This window comes from Apteryx rowi, unplaced genomic scaffold, assembly GCF_003343035.1.
Source record: "Apteryx rowi isolate R43461 unplaced genomic scaffold, aptRow1 scaffold_57, whole genome shotgun sequence".
Taxonomy (NCBI): domain Eukaryota; kingdom Metazoa; phylum Chordata; class Aves; order Apterygiformes; family Apterygidae; genus Apteryx; species Apteryx rowi.
In genome coordinates, this window is record NW_020450838.1 from 69,400 (window position 1) to 92,855 (window position 23,456).

Here is a 23,456-nt window from a genome sequence, read left to right on the forward strand (position 1 = left end):
TTTAAGCACAGCTTTGTGGCCACACTTTTAGTGGCTGCAAGCCCTCCTTCTTGGTAGTGTGATGATTAGTGCAAGGGAGTAAGGAAGGACTTCACTGGAAGAGTTTATAAGTCCAAAAAACATCTAGGATTGTGCTGTGCTTTACATGACATGTAACGTTCGTCTTTCCTTTACCCGCAGTTCCCCACATTTAACCCAGCATTTGATTATGCCCTTGAGAAGACCACTTCCAAAACCTCCCCTCTGAGGAGAGGCAATGACCAACTAATGCTGCTAATGAGGTGCTGAGGATGCCATAAAACAAAAGCCCTGTTGTCCAAGCTTGTCCCCTTGAGCAAGGATGGTCTTGTAGCTAAAATACTTGACTGAGGAGAAAGAAATGAATGTTCACTACAYATTGATTTTTGCAGTACATCTAGTTGGAAGCCACCAGCATGCTGAGACCAAGATGCTCAATTGCAGGAGTTATGCTAGATGAACTTCTGCTGAAACTGGGGTTGGTTTTCTGTCTGTTCAGCCACTGGGCAAGCGGGGCCCAGGGACAGCCTGCCAGGGCTGGGACCCCAAGGCCTCCTGCTGGAGACTGGCAGCCCTGGGCTCTGCAGCAGGAATCCTGGAAACCTGACACGTGCCAGTTCATTTCCTTTTGCTAACTTTGTTTTTTCCTGAAATTGGGGAAATTCTTTCTGAGGGAGAAGGCTGAAATTTTAATTTCCCAGATTGGAAGGAAACCTTTCTTCTTTCTCACACAGTGGAAAATCTGAGCTTGGAATAACTCTGTTCTTCTGTGACAGGGACCATCTTCTACTGTGGGGCTACTCATGCTGTGTGGCCCAGGCTCTGCCTCTCTCTCCTTCAGTGCTTTAGCCATCTCTCTGATCCTCTCTTGTCTACTTTCCTCCACTGATGAATTTACTAGAAATCATGGATTTATACTGACGTGTAAATCAGATTTGCTCAGGGCATATATGAGTTTCAGTATCCCTTTCCCCCATCTCTACCTTTCATCTCACTTTCTCCTCCTTATCCAGCTGCATCTCACCTGCCTAGTATATTGTCACCTCTGTCTCCTATCATGAGGGACATGAAGCAAAAAACCCCAAAACAACAACAACAAAACCCTAGCTGCTGTAGCAGCTCTGTCCTGACTACGATAAAACCCTTCTGCCTTCCTCAGTCTTGACGTATCTGTAAAATGGACACCCTCCTGGACAGATCTGCAGGGCTAATTCTGCTCTGTCCACCTCCCCAGGCTGGCACAGGCTCCAGCAGGATTTCTGCACAAACAGGCAGGGTGGATTTGGACTGAAGGGAGCAAACAGAATGCTGTTTATAAAATCGTTTTCCTAAACCTAATCCAGAAGGGTCTTAAATATGTTTCTTCTGTTATAACACCAATGAGTTTCACTTGGCGGGCGGCTGGTGACCTTCACCATCAGGTGTCCCTGGAGCCACTGTTGGTTGAGGATTTCCTTGTTTTTACACCGAAATGTTCCATTCTTTGATTTCTCATGTGCAATAATGGACAAATTTATTTCAGTGAGACCAGTTGCTCCATCTGAGGGCCGGCTGCTTCCTCTTGGTAACTCCAGTGTCCTTCGCTCATCCCAAGYGTAAACACAGCTCTTCTCCTTTGTCTTTGGTATTCCCGAGAGAGTGAAAACCACTGCTGCCGTCAGGCTCCAAAGCCTGCGTGCAGCAGATGTCCGGGGTCAGCCCTGTCAGAGACACCAGGATTTTGTCTTCTAGTAACCAGCAGGCCTGGGAGCTGGCAGGATGGGCAGAAAGGGGCAGTTATGGTTGAAGGTGGCCTAGAGAAAGGAGTTTTTCCCCATTTTGATTGCAGAAGTCTGCCCTAATTAGAGACTTGATTGTATTTAAAGCTTTCAACTGAGCCTATGAAAACCAGTCTTGAGTGAAGTACTGTAAAATTAAAGGGACTAGGTCTTGCCCATGGCTCTTCCCTGGTTCCAGAAACCACATGAGAGCTTGTCCTAAGCAATTTTGGGAGTTACTTAGTCTCTGTAGGTTACAGGTAGATAAACATTTTCAGAAATGCTTATTGGTAGATATCTGGTGAAACTGAGGCATAGAGTAGTTGTAGTGATGTACTCAAAGTGACATTTGATATCAGAGCTGACAACGAAACCAGGTTCTAATGCACAGCCTCAGCCTAGCGTCAGCCTGGTTATGTCTTTTATACTCCTGCCAGATGAGGAGGTTCCCAAAGCTGTACCCAATGGGTTTTGCTGATCCATACGTGCAGGAAGACAGATGCGGGACATGCTTCAGCTTACCAGAGACGTTTGTGCACTGGACAGACCAAATGGTTTTCTGTATTTGGAAAACAGTGCAGAATTTTTCTCCGCAATTGCATATTTGGTGCTTGGTTGAACCTGGCTTTAAACAACACAGCAGTAGAAATTTTTTTACCCTGTAGTAGTGGCTGGGTACCGTGAGAAGATATTGCTGTGTAATGCTGCCAAGTGGCTAATAATAATAGCATTACTAAGGCTAATAAGGAATCCTGGCATCCATATAAGAACATAAGAATGACCCATGCAAGGTCATACTGAAGTCGAGCTAGCCTAGTATATTGTCTTCAATAGTGCCCCAAATCAGATGTTCTGGAGAACAATATAAGAAACGTGGCCAGCAAAAAGTGTTCCTTTCCTATTATGCCTCTGCAGCTTCAAGTGACTGCTTATAATGCTGACTGATAGATAAATATTGCAAGAACGCTTCTCCAGTCTGTTTAATAGACTCAGGCTTGATAAAGCGATAAGCCAGTGATTTCCATTACAGATGTCTGATGAAGTTTGTCCAGATCAGGAGGAAGAGATAGTGTATCAGTGTGACAGCTCTATGCTAATTTCTGTGTGATAAATACGAGGCAGAGCAGTGCTGTGTGTTCAGCCTTACTGGCATGTGCTGCGTTCAGCCTGCAAGCAGTAGACACTCCATATATATAGTCTAAAATGTGAACCCATGAACCTGCAGTCCAGGCCCCAGGCAGGAAATGGTTTCCTGAATTACAGCATAAATATGGGAAATTATTTCTTTTCCTCAAGGGTTGTGTAGATTTGCCTAGTCAAAACCCATTTATTCCCTGCTTGTTTCCAAAAGCATTAGCTCTTTGCTAGCATCATTTCTCATTGTGAACGCTGGCTTTGTCAACACACTGACTAACAAGAGGTCTGAATTAGCACTTTTCCTCACTCYGGCCACTTCAGTGAGCGGAGAGACAAGCGAGAAAGGGATGGAGCAGCAAGCTAGGCTGAAAAAAAAAATGTGTTTATGCAAAAAAACCTCCCTTTTGGAAACTTTTGTCTTTTTTTGGACACAGCTCCCAAAATATCAATTCCAGCCATTTGAAGAATTAAGCAAAACTTCATTCTAAATTAATGTTTATAAACAAAGTTTTCCTTTTGTTTTGTTTTAACTTAAAGTCTGGGTTTTGCAGTAGGATGGAGAGATGAGAAGCAGAAGAAAGGGGGCAGAGACTCCCAAAAACCTTACTGATGAAAATGAAAAGGTTGGAGAAAGCTGTTTTTCACCTATAACTGTTTCATAAATAGAGATCCCCCCCACCCCCCACTGGAAAAATTCCCATGGAAAACCTGATGTTTTCAACTGAGACATCTGAAAAGGGGTACTTTCTGTCTGGCATTTTCTGTTAAGACGGAGAATGTTTTTCTGAGTAGTTCTGTCATGTCAAGAAGAAGATGGAATAGAATTGCTGATCCAGTCATTCAGCCTTAGTGAAGTTTTACACCTTCTTTATGCAGTATGAAAGACATCACAGGCTGGACACCAGCAGAGAATCAGGCTTTGCATTTCTCTAACAGGCAGTTTTACATGGAAGAGGTGCGGGTGTTCACACGAGGTTCTGATCCTCAGTTCAGAGATAAAGCAAATGCTCCATTTGCAGTYGAGAATGTTTTTTCTTCCTTGCGCGTGCGTATCTTTTCAGATCTGGCTGTACTGGTCACCATGACTGTCACAGAGTGCATAAACTGTCCATGGGTATTTCAGTCCAATTCTGTGATGTRTTGTGCAACAGTATGGGCATGGTATTACTCTTGATCTGTCATAACCCTTTCTCTACCACAGTCCTTGTTACTCAAAAGCTTTCACAAAAGGGAGAACTATGTGAGGGTGATTGATTGTTTTTCTGAGATGAACGTGTGGGTACAGGTGTTTGAATAGGCGGCTGCCCATAATTCTAGTTATGTTGATCAAAAGCATCCTGAGCTGCTATAATCAAAAACAAATGTCAGTTTGTGTGCACAGGTAATTTTTTTTTCCTATAGATGCAAAGATGTCCTAACCACCTGAAGACATCAGAGAAGAGACTTGAAACCGAATGACGTGCAAAAGAAATCTGCCTGCCCTTAGTAATCTAATGGGTTTCTTCTCCATTCTGTTTCTAGAGTATTCGGTCTAAAGTAGAACTTACTGTTTGGGACAGTCCTGAGGATGTTGGCTTGAGCTTCACTGCCACGTGTCAAGATGGTTTGTCCTATCCTGGGCTCAGGAAGTGTGGGGATCTCAAAATAGGAGATACGGTGAGTCTGGGTTTCTGTATGTCCCTCAGAGAGGCTGTTGTAACACTTTGTGTGACCTTGGAGGAGGGACTTCCCCTCTCAATGGATGTTCCCTGGCGATAAAATGGAGCAATGTTCATCTTCCTTTACTAGCCTCAAAATCGTGCCGCACTAATATAGAAACCCACTGAAAACAGCTCTGCTAAAAATGACTCTGCATGAAATGAATCAATCCAAGGTCAGTTGTTAGTCCGGAAAGAGGGAATACAAATGGCTTGTTTAGAGCACCATGAATGAAATGGTCTTGAGCGCTTAGTAGAATGTAATAATAAAGAATGGGTTTTTCTGTAATCTCAGTAATTCATGTCATGCTCTCACCTGTGAAATTTTATTGCCGTGGTCTCCTGGTCTTTTCCTGGTCCACTACATTTTCCAGATTTTCTTATTATTGTTCGAGAATCTCAGTGAACAGTTTATGGTTAACTTCTGAGGCATTGCAAAAAAAAAAAAAAAAAAAAAGAAGGGCATTCAAATCTAGCTACTGTTCACTCATTCATTTAATTCTTAGAGTTATTAGATGGCAACACAGAGCACAAACATAGTTTGCTCCTTAATGTTAACAGTATACATGACAATCTGTCCTGTGTTTTTTGTAAAAAACAAAACAAAACAAAAAAAAAAACAAACAAAAACAGGGAAGTTAAGCTTTGCTTATTCAAATGGCATATTGATAGAGATAAACGAGTTGGATCCCCCTCCAGCATTTCTTTTTTTTTTTCAGGTCGTTTAGGGAGATGTTGCAATATGATCTATTATGGGAAAGAGTACAAAGAATGGAAATTCTGGGTCAAAATGATGACTGGCACAGGGGGGTTTGTTAGCAGGTACATCCCCAGGCGACAGTGGGTTCTGCAGCTCAGCATCCCGTGGGGAGAGGACTGCCCTTTCCCACTAGGAAGGACCCATCTTGGTTCCTGTCTAGTCTTGCCTTAATCTAAAGAGAAAAGCAGCCTCTCGCAGATAAGTTCTCATGATTTCACTGCTCTGTACTGGGTGTGAGYCTGTCTTGCCTGCAGAACAGGAGGACGCGTTTGAGATGGCCAGGTTGCCATCCTGTGTAGATCGGCACCGACCCGCTGAGGTCAGCGGAGCCAGGTCACTTGAGGCTAGCTGAGAGTCCCAGCCCCCATCTCTTGCTATTTGCAAAAACGTGCGCGTGAGTTCATTAGCAGAGTGATTTCCTTATTTTAGAAGACTGGATTCTTCCTGGGTTTAAAAACATACTCTATTCTCTAAGCACTTAAGCATATAAAAATAGTTTGAAAGAGGAAACAAGCAGGAGCTGAATTTTTACCTCTCCGCATAAGGACTCTCACAATATGAAGTGTTAAAAAGGGAGGTGGCATTTTTAGCTGACTTTATTGGATTGGTTGGTAAAATCGATTCCTGGAGCTTTGCCACGGTAGTCATGTGCCCTCCTTGCTTCCACAGCAAAGCCAGAGCCCCCAGGGTATCAGAATTAACCTGTTCGTTGATCTTGGCCTCTCAGGTTTGGCATAAGCGCAAAGATCACTCTGGCTGCTTTAGCTCATGCCGTAAAAGGGGTTTGGCACTGGCTATGCATGTGCCTGTAACAGTGCTCTGCTTGGAGGCCCGCTGGGTGAGCGACACAGGTCCCAGCGATGGAGGACAGAAGCAGAGTCCCGCAGGGTGGGCTTGACTTCTTGGCTGTGTAGGAGGATCCTGCACGTTGTCAGAGTTTCAGAAGCTTGGTTGTCTTTGTGGGGTGGCAAAGTAGGATGGAGAGCAGTCCACACTCATCAGGGAGAGCTGGAAAGGTCTACACTTCTCATCCTGATGCCCTCCAAGCACCACATTTGGCCTTTTTTCCCCTGTGCTCTTGCATCACTGCTTCTGCCACCTCCTGCATTCATTCCTGGCTTTCCTGGCTGTGCTTTCTCTCCTGCTGCCTCTGTCCTGCAGACTTCTTCCCGTCTCCATTTCTCTCTTGGCCTCACCACCACTGCTTCTATACAGCCCAGTCCTTGAAGCACTCTGCTTCCTGCAGGATCACTCCCACACTCCCAGCAGCCACCCTGCATCACGCATCAGTTCTGTTACGTGTTACTACTATGGAAACTCTGTATATCAAAGAAATCCTTTGTCCCATATACTGGGAGAGGGGTTATATGCTGTAGTTTCTTCAGGGTTAAGTGTAGACAGCCCTCCTGCAAGGTGCTGACTAATAGAGGGGCTTTGGTAAGTAATCTTGTCATTAATTCTATAGAGAGGTAGTGGCACCTGCTTTCTAGATGAATGGGGGTATTTTCTGGACAGATGGTTGATGCTGCTGCATGCTTTGGGATGCAGACAGTGGGCCCAAACTAGGTACCTATCATGGTTTAGGTCCCTGCAAAGGACTGGCAGATGTGACCCAGGATCATGGGCCTCCTGGTCCTCTGGAGCAGAAGCAGGAGGCCTCCTGCTCCAGTCAGCTGCTTATGGCTCACCAGTTCCACAAGGATCAAGATTTGACTCCTGAGAACTGTTAAGAAAATGTCTCCAAAGAGGATAATGCTGGCACTGGATCCTAATCTGCCATGGTTTAGCCCTATAGGTCTGGGTGGCAATCCAAGAAAAGGAGCGGGATTACACTGATCCCCTTGGCTTGCTTTCTGATCTCATTATCCTCTGTAATTTGAGCATTTTGTCTAATTGGTTCAGGTCTCAGAAATCGGGGGGAACCAAGGGAGCCGCAATGTCAGTGCAGCTTCTGCTGGGTGGAGGTGGCTGCTGAGCTGCCATCTGCACGTTGCCATTTGGCATGCAGAAGCGAAGCAGGCTGCGAGATTGCTTGGGGTGACCCAAAAGTGTCTTCAAATTAAAAATCGCTTCATCTTGATGCTTAAGAGAGGGGGTTATTTAGAGGTCTGGAATAAGGCTAATATTCTTTGCTGTAACGGAACAGTTTCCACTCAGAGGGTCTCAGAGCATTTTCTGCTTACCTATTTGCAGAGAATGTAGAGCTGTGCTTGCTGTTTATCTGTGACACTACTGCTTTCAGCAACGCAAGGCAGCTTCAGCCGGCCTGGGGAGCCACACCAGAAAGCAAGGTTAAATGAGGGGCCAAGCGAATGGCTGTCACATGTTCTTGATTTTTCCAGGGAGAAAATTGCTGGCACTGGTAGAATCAGAAAATGGGTAGGGGAGAGATGTATAAGCAGAACCGGAGGATGTGCTAAAGTGAAGTCCTTGTGAAGCCCATCTTAACAAAAGTGTTTATCAGAGTATCAAAAATGGCCTGTTAATAGAGTGCTGAAAGTTTAGGACTGTGTGAATAATGCACATTTCCATATGCAGATCAGGCTTCCCACAAAACCTTCTAAATTCTTGATCTTTTAGGCACCGGAAGTTGTTATGTTGCATTCACTAGATCTGTGGTTGTGCTTGGTTTCAACACATATTTTTATTTTTGATGTCATGAAAGCCTAGCTATTTGCTAGATATTTGCCCTGATTCTTTCATTAGAATATACAAGGTGTTCCATTTCCTACAGCTCCTTCCCACTTCACAGAAACCAGTGATCCACGATGGAGAAAATTGCTGCTAATGGCTGGTGACTGTAAGAAGTTTTAAGAGTTCCCTGGAATGCTTGTGGTGTCTTTTAAAATAAACCATCCACAAAAGAATAAACATTTTGGTTAGTGGTTGAAGATTTTTGCACTGTAGGATCAACAGGTGAAATTTGTTAGCATCAGTTTTGATTTTAAAAGCTTTATTGCAAACAATATTGCAGCATGTTGTTCAAACATCTTAATGGGAAGCTGAGGCATTTTATAATTAGTACAGGGTTCACAGCCTACAGTAAAACACAAGGTAGAGCAGCACAGCTCTGTGTCTTCCTCAGCTGATTTTGGACAAAGATCAAGCCATAGAAGTCCACAGTTTCAGGTCTGGAGCTCCATCCCTGCGTCCATTTCTATTTAAAAAGAGAGGAAATAAGGATTTTTTCAGAAAAGTGTCAACYAAACATTCCCTGTGGGAATTTTTAGTTTGCTGGGGGGAAGGRAAGACTAAAAAAAGGGGTGTAGGTTAGTGAATCTGACATACGGGTGCAGTAAATGAGCTTGGGTTTGTGAAGGAAGCCAAGGGCAAGGGTGCCAATGGCGAAGCCTATGGGGAGAGGAGAACTGGGGCACGGGCCACTGTGAGTCCTCTGAAGGCTGGARGAGGGACTGGCCACTGAAGGATACCCGTCAGTGAGGAGGGAGCTGGTCCAGGAGAAGGCACGGTTTTGGAAGCCAGTGGAAGACATGATTTTACAAAGGCCGTGGTTGACAGGTGACAGACTAAGACTGTTTGCTGCAGGTGTTTGCTGAAAAGACTTAACCAGGAGGARTTTTGGTGTGAGGAACCTAAGGAAGGTTAAAGAAGTTAAGAATGACTTTTTAGGCAATAGCTGGAAATGACAAACTCATGAAGCTTTAAGAGCAAAGAAGGAGCAGTGGAGCTGACGAGAGACATGGAGACAAGGTGTCTCTAAGGCAGAAGAGACTAAAACGTGCTTATACTTGGAGAAGAGGTGAGAAATGAGAGGGGGGAGTGAGAGGCTAAGGGGAAGGGGACAGGATAAAAGTGACCCCAAGGAAATCAGAGTGGGACAGAATGGCATCTCTAGGGTAAGCAGAGGAGCAAGAGGTGGAAAAGAAGGAAGAGAAAGTTGCAGGAGGGAAAGGCAGAAGAGGAAGTAAAGCCAGGAGGAAAGAGAGGTCACAGTATTTTGTCAGTCTCCCCTCAAAAGGAACTGGAAAGGTCCAGTAGGCAGTTTGCAGGGAGGCGCTGAAGGGGAGGTCAGAGGTGTTCAGGGGCCAAAAGAGCCTCTGGTGGATAATGGAGAGCCTGTCTGACCTAGCAAAAACCTTCCCCTCAGGCTGGAGTGGACTCTTGTGACTACATGTACTTAACAGAAAGCAAAAAAAACCAGATGACTGGCTGTTCTTTCTTAACATTTCCCTTTTTATGTTTTTTTTTCTTTTTTTTCCCCCCCTCTGTATCTGTTACGTAGTTTGCAGAGATGAAACATCTGGCTTGTTCCTGTGCTCTTTCCCTTTGGATCATGTGGTGTTCTGGTTTTCCCTTGTTTACCCATAGGGGACATGGACAGTTTTAAGGATGCCTAAAGCCCTCATGCAATGGGCAGTTTTCAGTACATTGAGCTGCAGATCAATGACCCTAATCTTTGTTAGACTCCAAATTGTTTCGGATACTTTTTCCACACCTGGGAATGAAAGTTGGCATACTCAGGATGGCACTGCTCAGCGAAATCGCTCCAAGGTTTTTCATCAGTACATTTGCCATTTCCTCCTTCCTTCACTTACCAGCCTTGCTTGCTTGCTGCTGGTGAGCCCGTGGCTCTGCTGAGGACTAGCTCTGCGGGCCCTCGGTTGCCCACATGCAGTCTCATGAGGGCAGTGGCACTGACAAGCGAGGTCAGCCCTTTGCTGATGAGATGTTCTTCCTAGTGCAGATGAACAGCCTAGAAGGACCTCTGCTGGGCTTTCACAGGGTGTTTTCTGGTGTAGAAAGAAAAGTTTGAACTTCAAACCCCCAAAGCTCCTGCAGGCTTTCATCTCTTATGCATTATTTGTGTTATGGCAGAGCCTGAGACAATAACCATAAACCATCAGGATTCACCAGCTATCCGTCGGGGGAAAAGCAGGGAAGTGTGTTGCCACTGCAGATAAGTGGCAGAGCTCAGGACACACTTGGGGGCATCCTCCTCTCGATGCCCTTCCCTGTGGGGCTGTGGTGTCTCTCAGACCCCAGCAAGGCAACTTTAGTGACGTGTTCATTTCTCTTCGCTTACGTMTCAACTTTCTTCCTCAGGTTTCCTTTGAGGTGTCAGTGGAAGCACGAAGCTGTCCTGCCGAGGACACCTCCCACGTGTTCACTATCAAGCCTGCTGGGTTTCGGGACACACTGGAGGTCGTAGTGACCTACAACTGCATTTGTGGGTGCACTGGCTGGGCCGAGCAGGAGAGCAGCAAGTGCAGCGGGAACGGGACCTACGCCTGCGGGCTGTGCGAGTGCAACCCGGGCTACCTGGGCGCCAAGTGCGAATGCGAGGAGGGCGCGAACGGGAACATGTACCACAATATGTGCCGGGAGGTGGAAGGCAAGCCCATCTGCAGCGGGAGAGGGGAGTGCAGCTGCAACCAGTGCATCTGCTACGAGAGCGAGTTCGGAAACATCTACGGGTCCTTCTGCGAGTGCGATGACTTCTCATGTGCCCGGTACAAGGGTGTCCTCTGCTCAGGTAAGCATCCTTCATCCCTCTCCACCCTTCTCTTTGCTCGTACTGAGAAACTACCTGAAGTTTAGGAAACCTTTTGCTGGTGTGGGTGGGGAGCGCTCGTGGCCCTGGTATGTGCCCCGCACAAGGTGCGACAAGGGTCTGCGCATGCTCTGCAGCTTGCTTTTGAAGGGATCTGTGCTCCCTTTTTTTTCTCTCCAGGGAGAAAGAGGAAAGGGAGGTTTTAAGTGGAACTATACAACTCCCCTAATAATCAAAAAGTGTATTATCCCATGAGAACTGGGTTTCCAACAACAGAATATAAAGATCTGCCCTTCCAAGCTTGTCTGTTGCCCWTGACCCAGAGAGATGAGCAGACTGAGAAGTCTTCACTTTGGTATGATTATTTTGAACTCAGTATGGATAACCACGCACATCTCTTCCATGCTGAAGTCTATCCTTAGGAAAGAGTAAACCATCGCAGGCTTGAATTCTCTGAAGCTTTTGGGTGACTCGTTAGGTTGGATTTGTTCTACATGTGCTAGCCATCCCTGCGTAGATAGAAACAATCTTTATTAAAGATTAAGCACTTGAAGTAATCCACTGATACAGTGCAGGTGAAAGGAAAGGCTGTGCTCATCTGTTACTTATTAGAGAAAATTTGTGCTGAAGATTTCTAAAGATCTGTCATGTATAGATTTTTCTAGCCACTGATAAAGATGTTGCTGGTCCATTTTGCTTAAGCTAAGGTAGAAGAATATTCAGTTGTGTTTACTAATATTGCTTTACTTCCTTGTCAGTCTGAGGTCACATAATTTGCCTTGCACATATGGCCTGGATTAGCCCTTGGACATAATTCCTTCAGTTGGAGCTGGGGAAAACATTATTCTTTAAAACTTGCCTGTTTTCAAGCAAGCAAAATACTTCCTAAACTGAAAAGCTCGGACAAAATTTCCAAAACCACGTACAGTTTTGTGAGGGCTGTCTTGCTTTTAGGATAAGCTTGCAAAATAGCTATTTTCCACTTGTTCTCTGGGGAAGTGGAGGGTTTTTTTTTTCCCCTATTTATTTTATAACGCAGTTTTTTTGAGTTGGATAGTAGATGGTTGGCCAGCTTTTGGTTGTAAATTTCTGGCTGTTTGAGACTGTCATGTTATCAGTTGAGCAGAAGCTGGTTTTGCTCATTTTCCTCAAGAGTGGCTAGTAGTGTTTTTGTACTGTCTGCAAGTGAGGCAGGCATCCCCACACACRAACTTTTGGCAGCAATTGGATACAGAGTCCTGGGGCTCCTGCTGCAAAGTAGAGAGAAGGCCATATATCAGCTCCCACAGTGACTCTCCAAGACCTGGAAAACTAGTAGCTGTCTCTAAAGATGCAGGAATGGAAAGAAGAGTTTGTAATGAGGAAAAAAGATATTTTAAGGTAAATGGGGAAAAATAAAGCCAACTGTGGATGTAATTGAGGGCAGTATTGCCTGGGAATTTTCCATGTGACTATATTGTTTTCATAGCATCATTCCACAAAAGAGTTAGGTTGACTCCATTTATTAGCAAACAGTGCAGTGGACTGCCCATGACATAACATTTAAAGCCAGTTTTGTTGGTCCGCGAGGTTTGGTGCTTCTCCAGCCTGCAGAGTGCATCTGAGGGCCTGAATTTTGCACAGCGGGGCTGTGTCATGCTGCACRCAGAGAGGTCCGGCACGGAGGGCCCACCACTGCCCCGACAAATGGCAATCTCATATACAAGCCCTTCTGTTTTCTTCCAATAAAAGTTTGCTCTCTCCTCCCTACAAAATGGTGCCTTGTCGAAGAAGACTGTGCATTTAACTAGGGACTGGGTTTCTCAGTCTACCGGCATGTATAGATACTTCAGAGACAGCAGAGTTTGAATCACATGTTGTGTTCAGGAGCTCATCTGGGGCCACTGCATGGGGTAACTTTTCYGTTCACTGCTTCTGTTCATGCAGCAGGACTTCCCGTATGTCCCTTCTGTCATCCTCTTCCCACAACTTCTGCCTCTGAAGTGCCCTGTCTTCCTGACACACACCCAAGCGAGTGCAGCTCTTGCAGACTCAATCCCACAGTGAAGAGAGACTCAGCTAGGTTTTGCCAAATGCAGAACTGAAACAGYAGCTTGGAAGAAACCATTATTTTGCTGGGAGACCACTGTTCTCTCGTTCTTGTTCTGGAATTGCTTGGTGTAGGCCAGTAAGGGGAACTCATCAGGGTTATCAAGGATTTTATTTATGCTCTATGAAATCTTCTTTTACTTTAGAAGATGCTTCATGCCTCTCAGTGAGTTTCTGCTTCAAACAACATTTTCAGCCCCAAAGAACCCAACCTGAGTTGAAGCACACTGGATGTGTGTCCCCTCTTAAATGCCTTTACATCTGCCCAAGCTGCTGAACAAGACAACACTATGAACCATTTAGTGCATATCCCTGACAGAGCAGATGAGAGAGTAACCAATCCAAACTGACCAAAGGTTTAGGGAGCAATGGAGGGAAGAGGAAAGAAAACCTTATTGTCCAAGCTGAGTGGTGGAAATCCACACATGCACAAATCATTTTTCACATATGTGGTCAAGCCTTTTGTATGCCTCATCTCGGCGGCACTTTGAGCCCTTGTGCCAAAGAACTGTCCTTGGCATTTCTCCCTTTTATGATCCAGAACAAAGCTTGTTCCCATTGAGTCACTAGCACAACATAGAGCTTGGAGGCAAATTGCTCTCAGATATTACATATTCCCAGGTTCTTGCCAATACCTGCAGCTTCCTTGATTTATCACAACTCTAAATCCAGAGCTGCTTTGCTAAACTTGACTGGTTTGTTTGTTTGTTTTCTTTCCTCCTGAGGCTCCAGCTTAAAGGCAGTTGGTTGAGTTGTAGTTCCCTGATCAGCTGTCTCAGACAGGAGCATGAATGCTGGCTTGGGACACCAGAGGAACGAATCCTGCTTTTCCTGGGGTCAGGATACAGTGCTATTGGCAAGCTTCAAATCACCAAAGCGAGCAGCTGATGCTCTAGTTTACAAAAACATTTGTTGCYTCAAAATAAATCTAATACCCTTAGACTCTGAGCCACTTTGATGGGTTGAGTCTGCCACTGCTTCTCAGTGTTACGCTGTTAATTTGATAACTCCTAATAAAGCAAACAGCCAAAATCACAGAGAGTTTTTATAGTCTGAAATAAACTTTGAACTCGTCTGTTGGTACTTGGTCCTTTGGCCAGCAAGGAAGTTTTCATTCCCAGCTTCATTTCTAAATACTGACACCTCATTTTGTCAGTGTTTCAGACATTGCTGCCTATGGATTTTTTTTCCTTTCATGGCCCACATAAAGTAGAGAAGCAGATTTTTGAGTGGGAGATAGTTTAAAGAAGAGGCAAGAATTTTATTATTCCAGGTCAGAGGTGGACCCAGAGAATTTCAGTTCTTGTGCAGGGAAGGCTGTAGGTCCTGCATCCATTATTTGCTTTGTTAATGTGAGATTTAATGTGCATTCTGCCTCTGTGAGAAAGGGATGGGAAAATAAGTCATTTATAATACATCGTAAATGTTGATTAAAGCTGCATCCAGCTACTAATAAGTCAGCAGCATTTGCTTTATTGCTCCCTAAATCCAGTAATAGCTCCAGAATAGCTGTTTCAAAGCATAGTTCAATGTCTTTTGGAAGGGACATACAGAATGGCTTGCTTAAGTGCTCTTGCTCTGTCCCCTAGCCCCTCCAAAAGAKACAGGTTTGTTCCTATTTTTCCTTTGAGAAATGAACAGGTTATTCATTGCAATATGCGTTCTGGCAAAACAGGAAGTCACTTTCCAAACCCTTGAATGCTCTACTTAAAGTTTTTCTCTGGAAAGAGCATCAAATTGCCCTGGTGGATTCAGGCTGGCTGCTGTCACTGGATGGGAAGACAGAAAAGTTTTTGAATACTGCACATAGTTGCACTTTATGTTGGGAGCTTCAGCACACTGCTCTGGCTTTTACTCTGTAAGATTTGGATGGCTCTTAGAGAGGAGGAGACCCCTCCTGCTTTGAGCCTGCCTTCCTCTATGGAATCAGGACTCGTGTCCTTTGCAGGTTGCTGTGCGTCCCAGTGACTTTTGAACCGCTTGGCCGGCTTCCAGTGAATTTGACAAAGGAGGAAACATCTCAGTGCTAATCGCATTCCTAAAGGCCCCATAAAACTAGGTAGTCAGAGAGAGAGAGGAGAGGCCCTGGAGAGAGCATCACGCATTTGCCTCTCATGAAGAGAGGCTGATTTGCCAGAGGCCAAGCTTCATTAGTTTCAGTTTGGAGGTTTTTTTTGTTGTTGTTGTTTTGGCTTGGGTGTGCTTTTTTTTTGAAGTGCAGCATCTTCTGTGTTTTGGTCTGTCTAGTGAGGCTTCCTGTTAATCATCATTACTGTTACCCTGGCTGCCCAAGTGGCTATAATTTGTGAGTTCTTCAGCCCAGGACTGTTTCTTTGTTTTGACTGCAAAGCAAGACTGCAACCTCTGAGCGCTACCACGGTGTAAATAAAGAACAATTACCATGTTGTGAACTGTTTCTCCCCTTAAAAATCTCGTCCTGACAATCTATACTTAATGAGCAACAAGGCAGATATTGCTGATTTCAGTGCAGCTTGGTAGGATCAGGTCTTTCTGAAAAAATAGACAAGAGAAACCACAAAAATTAGACAACAAATCAGATTTATAAACACTCTGCAATTGTAAATTAAACCCTTCAATTTCTCGCTAAGTCTTAAGCAACTGAGTGCATATTTAATGGTTAAGATAACTAAAGATTGTAGCTGGCTGGCTAAAGCACAGAGGAATCATGATGGGTTGGAGCCCTGCCTTGCTTGTCTGTACGGTATTTCCTGTGATATGAAAAACTAGTGTCAGCAGTAAAGTGTCAGATGTAAGATTTGTGAATACGTGCAAGCGGCAAAATCACTTTTGAAAGGGGATTTAGGAATTCACAGCTCACTGAAAATCCATGGCTTATCCATGGCACAGAGAAGCTGTCTGCTTAGWCTAGCCAACGCGCAGTGCAACTCAAGCTGCCCTCCAGAAAGACCACTTCACAAACCGCTGAGGATGCACAAGTCCTTCAGGAACTTGGTGCTTATTTCTGAGCGCTTCCCTTTTCTCATTTTATTAAATGGGGAAGAGCTGAAAGTTTTTAGCTTATACTGATGCCCAGTGACATAGGTCTCTTGTTTAACTCAACCGCAAATTAGGAATCTCAGTCCTGCTTTTGCAAGTTGCTTTTGCAGTTCCCAGTCCTAGGCACCATAAAAATATTTAGTAACTCCGTCTTTGCAGTGGGTGTCATGGGAAGATGCCTTCCAGTGCTAGTGCTGCAGTTTCTCATTATGCAGTAGAGATGCAAATGTGTTATACTAGCATTTTGAGAGTAACGTCTAGGTTTGATGGTACAGCTGATGTATCCACCCTGTGACTCGTAGTGAGGCCTGTTACCAGTCTGCCAATTACTGTGGGCGTGGGCAATTCTTATGGGAAACGGACCTTTTTTCCACACTTACTTYTGTAGTCATGATTCATCTGCCCTGTGGTGGTGCCTAGTGTCAGATCAGGACGCTGGTGTGCCAGGGAAGGCTCAGATGCAAGGATAAAGGTGATCCTGGTTTAAATACTTTTTTGTCTTAATTATCCTCATTCCTAGCATGTAAGCCTGTCCCAGAAGCTGTTGTGTTTGAATAAGAAAGAAATCGGTGGTATTTGATCTGATAATCTCTGAGGTATGGGTGATGGGCCGAGTGCGGTTTAGGGGAGGGAAAGGGAACTTGTTTGTGTCTGCTGACTCGGATCCTTTGCAGTGTTTCCAAAGAGTGATTCAGTATAAAGCAAATTTAGCACATATCAGAAGGGAACACTGCGGCCTGTGGAAGAAAGAGGTATTCAAATAGGGAACGGAGCCTAAACCACATTTGCAATGTTTTGGGTGTTTTTTTTTTTTTTCCCCCTCTGTCATGTCAAGTCTTCTTATCTTTGTTTTTTTGTGGKTTTTTTTGATTTTGGGGGATTTTTTTTAGTTCGTGTTAAAGGATGGAGCCTGAGCACTGATGCAGGTTGCTGTGTAGGAAAGCTGGAAATGAACGGGAGAGGCGAAAGGACCATATAAGACGTGAAAGTTAAAAATAATTCTTAGGTTATTGCTAAGTGTTTGTGCAGGGGCTGTTGTAACAATGATTCATGCAGCTGCAGAGGGAAAAGGGCGCTGTGGCTGCTCTGAAGCTTTCCTGTAGCTCAGCATACAACTCTGCAGAGATAACCAGCCAGAGGAGGACTGGGGATCACAACTAAGAGAGTTTTGGGGCTTATTTTGCTGACCGACGTCATGTCCCAGTCCTCTCAGCTCAGGACCACGGCGCAATCTGGTGGTGCCAGCTGCTTCATTAGGTTGGGCTAGAAAATAAAAATAGATAGATAGATGTGTCAGGCTGTACGGGGTGCTGTGTGCCTGTAGCTCCTTATCAGCCAGCAAACCTGGTTTCACACATCTTTAGATCTTCTCCCTGCAGAGCCTCTGGCTGGTCCAGAGGGATGTCGTGGGCAGAATAAGTAACAAGGAGATGGGACTCCAGTATTAGCTGTCTTTTAAAATGTGGTCCCGTGAAGAGGCTCAAGAGTCACTCAGGCTGCAAGTTTTCCTGGAGCTTCATAGAAACTCTTTTTTCCTTGCTGCATTTCCCTTCTGCCTTGGCTTTTATTGCCAGCAGAAACAGCTCGACAAAAGCCCTTACCCGGAGAAGTCTGTACACCTGCGAAGAAGCAGATCAAATAATATCTCAGTGAATGAGAAAGAAAAAATAAAAGCCTATGACTGGTTGTGTTCCTTCTAATCCTAGCCCATAAACATCACTAGCAGCTATGAGCTGAGGCCGAAGCACCTACGCCGCTTCTCTGGGTACCCAAGCTGTATGTCCTTCCTCGACTAATGAAATGTTTTGGCTCCAGTGGGAATTTATAAAGACTCTGCAAAAATTTAATAAGAAACCCAAATGTGGGGCCTCCCCTTTTGTCTTCCTTTTCCTGGGTTAAAGTGTTAAGCTGGGCATGTTCCATTTACTCTCCTCACATGGATTAACATAAAGGAATGTAAGGTTGAGGTCAGCCCCATTTACTTTTGTCCTGTGGATTAGTTTAAAGAAATGTAAGGCTGAGGTCAGCTGGGGCAGGCAGGGCTTTAGGATGTAATGAGGATTAACTGGAACAGCAGTAAACTGAATTCACCTCAGTGCTACTCAGGCTAACGTTGCTCTAGCTCTGGGCACAGGGTTTCCTYGCGGGTCACATTTAGCCGTGCAGCTCTCATGATTCGACCTCATGGGAACGCCTGAGCCCCAAATCAGGAAAAGCTCCGCTTCTTTTCTGCAGCCTGTTTGTATAAACAGGATTTTTTCTGATGTAAGATGTTGATATTCGTGCGTTCCTGTTTAAAAACTCCTGCAAGGCAGAGCTGTTGGAAAGGGCAGCCCGCCCGCGCTTGGAGGCTTCGCTTGCTCTGTCACCGAAATGCAGCTGCTGCCGGCGGGGAGCTGGCAGCTGCCTCCGGCCCTGCAGCAGCACCGTGACTACCGTGCCGTTACAGCGCTTTGGGGAGGCAGAGCGTAGCTGCCGAAGCGCAGCTTTGGAAAACAACTCCGCACGCGGGGAAGGAGCCGCGGAGTCTTTCGCTGCCCCCTGGGGCCAGGACGCTGGTTTTGAGGTCTCGCTCCCGGGACGGGACGCTGGTCGCCACGGCCTGGGAAGCACCTGGTGCGCTGAATCGCTGGCATTGCTCCCCGCGGCGCCGTCCTTAAAGGTCAGCCCGGCTCCGGGGACGTGGCTCGCGATGGCTCGGCTCCGAGCGCAGCGCTCCTTCACAACCTCTCGGCTTTCGACGGGGAATGCCATTGAGAAGCTCTGCTCTTCGCACAGCGCGAAGAGGATGAGCAACCGCAGGGACGCGCGCCCGGGGTCCAGCGGCCGTGTCTGCTTGCGAGGGTGCGCCGCCCGTCGCGATGCAGAGCCGGGAGGCCCCTGGGCTCCCGAATTGCTTGGGAGGGCAGGACAGCTCTCAGCGGCAGCCTCCTCGCCTCCCGCCGTGCCCCTTGGTCGGGGGCAGYGGCCCGGGCGCAGCCCCYGCCGCGGGAGAGCCCCGTCCTCGCGCGGTTTGTCAGGCGCAGCCCGGCCTGGCGCTGCGCGAGCGCGCGGTGGAGAAATGGCTCCGGCCCCAAGCAATTTACCTCTCGCTCCCAGCAGCTCCTTTACCCTTTGCGGGYCACTTTAAGGTCTCTCTCTTTCTAAACTAGTTCTGCAGTTTCACGTGCRGTTCTCAGCGTGCTAATCTCAAGGACCCGTGGCGTGTACAGAGAGGCTGAGAGAGCCGTGTGGGAGGCATTTGGATGCATCTGAGGTTTGTCTTCCCGAAGCCTTTAGTCCCCTGGCACGTGAGCTCTCAGCGGCTCTTGCAGATGCGGTACGATGCTTCCTGTAAGCCCACGGCGGCCCCGGCGCTGAGCGTTCCCGGCAAGAGCTCTGAGGGGACGCGAGCAGCCCTGGTTCTGCGGTGGGACTTCTCGAAGGAGTGCTGGAGGTACTCAGCACGTTTATTTTGCACGCGTCCGGGTCAAGCATCCTCTTGAAGGTGCCGTGCTGCTTCCCCTGGGATGACATCTCCCCCCTTCCCCAGCCTCTCTCTTCTGCTTCCTCTCCCTGTTTGTTAATTCTTTCCCTTTAGCCTGGTTTCTGTTCTGCTCTCTGTGCGGCTTAATCCTGAGACATGTGCTGCTTTCCTCCAGAAGGATCTGCCTTCCCTGTCCTCCTCCAGGCTGGTTCAAAAGGCAGAAGATATTGAAGAACCGGGATGGTGCAAACAGCCGCTGAGCTGGGACGAACGGCAGAGCGTGACCCTCGCCAGGCACTGCCTTCCCGGAACGAGCTGGTTTCCAGCGCGTGGCACGTGGCTCCAGAAATCAGAGCGCTTGGGGGCTGAACGGCCTCGAAACGGGCCGGGCACGCAGGAGGGCGGTGAAGGGCAGCGTCCCCGGGCTGCCCGGAGGTGCTCGGACGGCTTCGTATAGCGGGGACACCGACACGGAAGGAGCCGCTGCGCACAGCCACAGCCAGGGACGGAAGAAGGCTGCTCCGTCTCGGCGGCAGGGCTGGACGAGGGCGCGAGGAGAAGCAGCCCCTGCTCCTCAGGGAGGCCGGACCTCGGCGCAATTGCTGTTGACCGCCCGGCCGGCAGCTTGGGGAAGGGTTAGCCCCAAGAAACCGGCAGCGACTGCTCCGCTGGGGCGCTTGCTCGTGCCTCGGTGCCGGGAGGGGAGACCGCAGCGCTCGCTGGGGGACGGAAGTAAAAGCCTTGGTGCTGGCCTTTTCATTCAGCTGATACGCTTCGCTTTTCCAAGAGGTAAAGCTCTCGGCCAGGCTCCAGTTCCTCGCTGGTGACCTCTCGTCTAGGCCGCTCGTCCTGCAATTGCCCAGGCACCGCTTGTGCTGCGTTGCCGAAAGCACTTGCCGTGTTTCCTTCCACAGGTGGCYGCGTTTCTGTGGCAGATAAATGGTTCTGAGGTATTACACTGTTTATTTAGTGCACATGGTCCTTTGGGTCTCTTTCACGATAAGCAAATATATTACTCGGTATTACACCGCTAGGCCTTCCTGTTACGTCACTGCGTGTTTAATCTTACTGGTCTTTGCATGGGTTTCTCACGGGAACACAAATGATATTTGTGTTCTTCTCCCTGTTCAGGGCTGTTTTTATTCTTGATATGCCTTAGTGTTTTTGGACAACAGGTRTATCATGCCCTGCCATGCTTTGCTCATGCCAAGGTTTTGTTTTTGTTGCTCACACTGAAACAGTAATTGATTTGGTCTTTTTGTCCCCAAGTGGATTGAGTGCTGCTTTGCCAGAGTTTCCGTTCCCTGCATGAAAGGGAAATACCATCATTTTTTTTGCCCCTTCTTTCACCCTACCGAAGCTCTCATTGCTATCAAAGTCCCTTGCAGCCCTCCCAGGATCTGGCAGCGATTCCCTCGAAAGCCTAACCACACAGAGTGCTGCTGTTTCTGCCTCTTTTCACTGGTGTTTCTCCTTGTCCTCGAGCAGACCCTTTGCAACCATTAATGCATGCTAATGAGGCATTAAATACCATGGCAGAATTAAAGAATAAAGAAGTGACGTCTTTACATCTTTACAGGAGCCAGAGCTCCGTCTGTGGGTCTCTGTTCTTAAAGTGGTACAGGGCGCATCTCGCAGTGGCAGCGCTGTGCAAATACACGTCCGCAGACCCATAGGAGCTGTTGCAGCCATCCCCTCCCATTGCTGTTGACTTCGTGTCTCAGAAGGTAGAAAGCTCCAAAACAAAGAAAAACTGAACTTTGAAAACAAAATGCGCCAGGTTCTTGCTCCCCAAAGATGGAAGATGATCTTAAAATGTTCTCATTTAAATATTCTAGTTTTATGGCAAGCTTCCCGCTCAGTTTGGCATTTGCATTTGTTCTTTCTGATTATAGTAATTAACAGAAATAAACATTTGGAAGTGAATGCTGTATTTTGGGTTTAGAGGCAAATGGAGGCCTAAAACAAGCAGGTGAGTGAAATTCTGGGTCTCCACATTTCATGTTAGCGTGCACTGGCAGCTCCTAAATTTTGCTTGGTTCGGTTTAAAAATCAAACGTGAGAACTGAAAGTGAAGTGCAGTATAAGCTGTAGGGKYTTTTTTTCTTTTTTCTTTTCATTTTGAATGAAACTATGACTTCTTCCAACATCCTTGGGAAGGCAAAAATCCAGTCCAGAACTCACGAACCTTTGGTGAACTTGCGCCAGATTATGTGCTTGCATCCAAACACAAAACTAGGCCTGCTCCTGCGGCACAGGATTTTGCAGAAGAAGAATGTCTCTTTGCTCTGGAGAACACTCCTCTTAATGAGGTCCAGCTGAAAGGACATTAAGRCCATACGTGCTTTGGTAGGTGGGAATTATCCTGCTTTTCATTTTAAGGATGGGCCTGAACCRTAGAGTTTGGCCCTGGAGTTCAGGGATTTGGGATCCTGGATCTTTGTTTTGGAGCCAGGTTTTATTTTGAGAACAAACCTATCTTTTTTGTGCATGCCTGAGTGAGCTCTATCACTGCTGGCCTGCCTGGCTGCACGCGCAGCGCCAGCGTCTGCTGCCAGACCTTGCCAGTTCACGTTCACGCCAACGCCGGACCGGGAGAGGTGGCTCGTCCTTCCCAGAGGTGCCACATGTCAGTGAGAGGGTTATAGCGCTCTAGTTTTTCTTCAGGTCCTTTCACCTGTGTTTCATATAGCCGAGTGTTCACCATATGTCCCCAACTCCTCATCTTTCTGGGTCTTCCAGGGTCTTCATTGTGGCAAAAGCTCAAGGCTAAATGGGTAGGTAGTGTAAGCAGACCTGGGCAAAGAGATAGGACTAAGAAGTAAGTAAGTGGGGGAGAAGCTCCTGGTTATGGACCCATGGGCATTTCGCGGTATTTGACAGGGTTGGAAGAGCCAAGTGAAAACTGCTTTTTGCCCAGCAGTTTTCTTTGTCAGGCCTTTTGGGGTGAAAGAAAAAAAAAAGACTAGAGCTGCAGTGAGGGGACTTGGTGCACTGTAAGAGCACCTGGTTCATTAGGTGTTTGTGGATGAAAGTCCTTAATGCTCCTGCGGGGCTGGAGAGTTGACTTTTGTCAGTGTTTGGAAATAACGGTGCGAGCATCGGAGCTGCAGGTAGCTGTGCTGTCTGCCCAGCTCTCCTTCCCCATGGGCCCTCCATCCCCATGGGCCCTCTGACCTCCCTGCCACGCCGAGAGAGGCACTTCAATAACCAGCACCTTTCTGATCTTGAACTTCAGAAATGCAGTTGGGCTTGTCCCTGGGGCAGCTGTGGGCTTGGAAGGGTAATGGGCTGCTGTTTGGATGCCTCTGCCTGTGGCATGTGCGTATTTCCCAAAATTTCTCCTAGCCATCACCCTTTTGCGGCAAGTCTTGGGAGAAGGCAGGGCAGTGCCGGACGGGAGGCGGCCGGTGTTGAGCGAGACCATGGCAGGAGGTCCATCTCCCTGGCCATTTCCCCCTTTCTGTTTTCAAACGCGGAGCTGGGGAGGTGGCTGGAGGGGGTATGTGCCGTCTCTGAGCAGCGGTGGGAGCACGGCCGCGGCTCCAGCTGRGGGGAGACCTCACACAAACCTGCAGCAGAGGGGACGGAGGTYGGTGCAAAATGGGCAGTGGCACAGAGCCCTTTTGAGGCTAGGAGGATGGCAGGATGAACAAGAAGGGAGGACACAGCGTTCCCCCCGCCTTCCTGTCTGCCTTACGGACTAATATCAGTTATTAGCAGTTCCTGCAGTGCCTCCTGTGTAAGGCTTTTCCAGGCGGCGGTGATGAAACCACGCGCTCTGGATGAGCGTGTGCCCCGGTCTGTTCAGTGTCATTTAGGCTCACACTTTGAGCACCCTTCCCGGTGTCCTTCTCCTGGGATGAAGCACTTGCTCTCCAGAGGCTCTKGCAGCAGCAGCCACCCGGTATCGCTCGGTGCATCAGTAGCAGAGTTAGCAGTAGGACCTAAGAGCTCTAATTCCCAGCTCCGTGCCTCCGTCCAAAAGGCCACGTGTAGAAGG

The 23,456-nt window shown here is 47.2% G+C and overlaps 1 protein-coding gene across 2 annotated transcripts in view; it reads left to right on the plus strand.

The window, feature by feature from the left end:
- The window catches only part of ITGB5 (integrin subunit beta 5), an 80,594-nt gene that overhangs the window by 39,985 nt on the left and 17,153 nt on the right, over positions 1 to 23,456 (plus strand). For both annotated transcript variants that reach the window (XM_026082220.1, XM_026082221.1), the window contains 2 exons: positions 4,434 to 4,568; positions 10,434 to 10,863. In XM_026082220.1, the coding sequence (XP_025938005.1) occupies positions 4,434 to 4,568; positions 10,434 to 10,863 (565 nt within the window). The remainder of the gene's footprint in view (positions 1 to 4,433; positions 4,569 to 10,433; positions 10,864 to 23,456) is intronic.